At 49.2% G+C, this 3,543-nt stretch overlaps 1 protein-coding gene across 1 annotated transcript; it reads right to left on the bottom strand.

Annotated features, from left to right (window-relative positions):
- Window positions 1-214: 214 nt before the first annotated feature.
- Window positions 215-2,940, bottom strand: LOC110035769 (receptor like protein kinase S.2). The gene has a single exon (XM_020740057.1). It carries the CDS (start codon window positions 2,876-2,878, stop codon window positions 443-445), a length of 2,436 nt encoding a protein of 811 aa, XP_020595716.1. The 5' UTR covers window positions 2,879-2,940; the 3' UTR covers window positions 215-442.
- Between the last annotated feature and the right edge of the window lie 603 nt (window positions 2,941-3,543).

Here is a 3,543-nt window from a genome sequence, read left to right as displayed (position 1 = left end):
TGAAAATCCAATAACATGAATAATGTATTACTATTGGACATCCGACCATATTTTCTAAACACGAGAAAGCACATGATGCGACGGTGGTAGTATGTCAAGAACAAGGACGGATGACATCAATGCCTAAGGGTCAATACTGTCTTAAATACTCGGATTCCATTAAAAAAAAAAAAAGAGAAAAACCTAGAAATAGATATCATTCCGGGATACCCAAAACATAGATCACAAATTCCTGTCTATATATATCCTATTGTTCTTGCAAATAAAAGTTAAAAAAACTAACTAGAAAAAACCATATCCTCAGGTCAAACTATTTTCACAAGTTCACAAACTATATCTGACGCACATCAACAAACTTCTCACAGACTATACATAAACCAAGAAAAAAAAAACAAAAGAAATAAAAAACTTAATATGTATAAAACGAGATGGACTGTGGTAGTCAATTGATGCCGAGAGCTTTCATCCTCCTAACTAGAGTAAGCGCATGAGCGTTACTGGCCACCCATTCTTCCCTTCCCCTTCCCACCCTCATGTGCCCCATCATTCTCAGCAGCTCATCGTTCCCATCTAAAATGCTAACTATTTGCCTCATGTTTGGCCTCCTTTCTGCCTTCGAAAGCGTGCATGCCATCCCCAACCTCACCATTCTCTCCAATTCCTTCATCTCAAAATTACCCTCCATTCTTTCGTCTGCCATCTCCTCCACCGGCCTTCTTCTCGTCTCCATTCCCCAAGCCCTCCTCACCAACAGCCCCTCAGGCCGCCGGAGATCCACTGCCGGCCTGCCGCTCACAATCTCAAGCACAACAACGCCGAAACTGTAAACGTCCGCCGCCGCTGTTGCCCTTCCGGTTTTCATGTATTCCGGCGACATGTACCCGAATATTCCCCGGGCAGAGGAGCTTCGCCCGGTGGAAGCGGCATGGCAGCCGCCGCTCTCATTGCGGGAAAGGAACTCAGCAAGAGCAAAGCAGCCGAGTCGAGGGCTCATGTCGGGGTCGAGGAAAACGGAAGAGGAGGTGATGCTTCGGTGGATGACCTGCTCCTCCCACTCCTCATGAAGGTAAAGCACAGCCGAAGCAAGCGCCTTTATGATGCGGTAGCGTTGCCGCCACGTGAGGACAGCAGGGGAGATCTGGCGATCGAAGAGGCGGCGACTGAGGACTCCCCCAGAGGGGTAGTCGTAGACGACGAGCATCTCGCCATTTTCCGTGCACCAGCCGCGGAGCTGGACTAGGTGGCGGTGACGTAAGTGGCCAAGATTGGATAGTTCGTCAGAGAACCGTAAGCGCAGAGCAGGGCAGGTTTTCATCCCTAAGCGTTTAACCAGAACGTGGAAGCGGTTGTCGAGCAAGCCGTGGTACCCTGTTCCGAAGTCGAGTTCTGCTACCATCCTTGATTCGGAGAAGTTGTTGGTGATTTCGACGATTTCTTTGTAGGAGATGGTGCGGGGAGTATTGACGTTAGGAAAATTCACGGCCTTTCGGTGACTACGGCTATTTTCATCGTTGGCAGTGAGGAATACGGTGGAGCCCATGGCGGTGAGGTAGTTGGATGAGTAGACAGTGCCGGTGGTAGTTCTGGCGGAGGAAGAGGAGGACGAGAGAGAGATATAGAGAGGTTGCAAGTGGAAAGAAGGAAGCGCCGGGAGGTCGCCGACAGTGTCGCTAACAAGTGTCTCCATGACCCATTTCATGGTAGGTCGGGATTGGGGATCATGGAGGGAGCAGAGGAGGCCGATGTGCAGCAGCCGCCCAATTCCTGGCAGCGGGTAGCTTCCCTCTTGAAGCTGCTTGTCACCAGCACTAAGCAATTCGCCATCGTCGGCGAGCCGCCGCACCCAATCAAGCATGAATATCTTGTCGTCCGAGTACGCAAGATCGACGGCACGCCGCCCTGTGGCGACCTCGAGCACCACCACGCCGAAGCTAAAGACATCTGACTTCGCAGTAGCGCCGCCGCGACGCTGGAAGCTCTCTGGTGGAAGGTAGCCGATGGTTCCTCCAATTCGGCTAGTATCTGTGATTCGGAACTCATAATTATTCGACGACACGGACCGACTGGACGCTGTCCGAGTTTTCAACGGATGATCGGCCTCGCAGTGTTCGATCCAGCGCGCGAGGCCAAAGTCTCCGAGCCGCGCGTTGTAGCCGGAGTCGAGCATGACGTTACTGGCCTTTACGTCCCGGTGAATGATCTGCGTGTCAAGTTGCTCGTGCAGGTAGAACAGAGCTGTGGCTAGTCCGGCCACAATCTGACGCCGACGGTCCCACCCGAGAACCGGCGTAGATGGGGCGAAGAGGAGGCGGTCAAGACTACGGTTGGGCATATAGTCGTAGACGAGGAGGAGCTGGTGTTCGTGTAAGCACCAGCCGCGGAGGCGGACGAGGTTTCGGTGGCGGAGCTGCGCTACGGCGACAAGCTCCGCGGCGAAGGACTTTTCGAAGCGTTGGTCGGCGCCAGCCACGCATTTTACAGCGACCACGGAGCCGTCGCTGGGAAGCACTGCTCTGAAGACACGCCCAAAGCCACCACTCCCGAGGACTTCCTTCTCGTTGAATCCTTTGGTGCCTATGTAAAGCTCGGCATAGCTGAATATCCTGGGGCCGCCGTTTTTCTTGGAATGCAGCGCATCCGAAGTAACTCCGGGGGTGTCGTGGAACTCAGAGTAGTTATCGGACTCGTCTTGGAAGCAGCTGAGGTTTGGACATCGGCGGCGGCAGAAACAGTGGAGGGAGCGGCGTGCGAAGGTGGATAGACCATGGGACAGACTATGGTTCTTTCCGGTGGGGTATTTGGCAGGAAGGGTTCTGGGTTCTAAGGCGATATCGTCGGCGTCGAAGGGCAGGATGAAGCAGAGCCGTCTCATCGACATGACAGCTAGGGGGAGGTATGAATTGTGAAGACGATGAAGGCCGCTAGTTTATATAGCAAGCAAGGAGGACGGACACGCTAATATGCAAGCCATCAGTAGTTCCGGAATTCTCAACTTCACTCGTGTCATAATTGTAATATAAAATTTTCTTGGTCAAACTAATAATCAATTAAAATCATTAGTAACAAAAAGTGAATTTTTTTATGTGCCTCATATTCTAAAAAAATTAATTTATATATTCACTTCTAAATTTTTATATTATTTATTGAAGTTCATCGAAAAATCGATTAAAAAAAGAATATTATATAACAGCATTGTAAGCATGCCTGCCAGGGCAGTATATGTGAAAGGAAGTTTAAAAAAAAGAAAACGACATGGTTGGAGAGATTAAAAATTTAAGGAGCAGCTGCGAGAAAGAAGGAGGCTAATCAAAGCATAATGTGGACAGTCCCAAGGCATAATTGAAACGATAGAATTCACAAATTCATTAATAAAACCAGACCATCGAAAATGACCAACATCTAAAGGAACGATATTTAAAAAAAAACAAAAAATGGGAAACTTGCATCCCTGGACGCATTTCTCATGTATTTATATATCCCCCATCTAAACTTACACATCTATGCATATATATATATATATATATATATATATAGGGGATGCTT

This window comes from Phalaenopsis equestris, unplaced genomic scaffold (genome assembly GCF_001263595.1).
Source record: "Phalaenopsis equestris unplaced genomic scaffold, ASM126359v1 Scaffold199775, whole genome shotgun sequence".
Lineage (NCBI taxonomy): Eukaryota > Viridiplantae > Streptophyta > Magnoliopsida > Asparagales > Orchidaceae > Phalaenopsis > Phalaenopsis equestris.
The sequence above is the reverse complement of the archived record's forward strand: the minus strand, read 5'-3'. Positions and strand labels throughout refer to the sequence as shown.

Coding starts and splice junctions, on each gene's coding strand:
- LOC110035769 (XM_020740057.1), bottom strand. CDS start 2,878: ATGTCGATGAGACGGCTCTGCTTCATCCTGCCCTTCGACGCCGACGAT.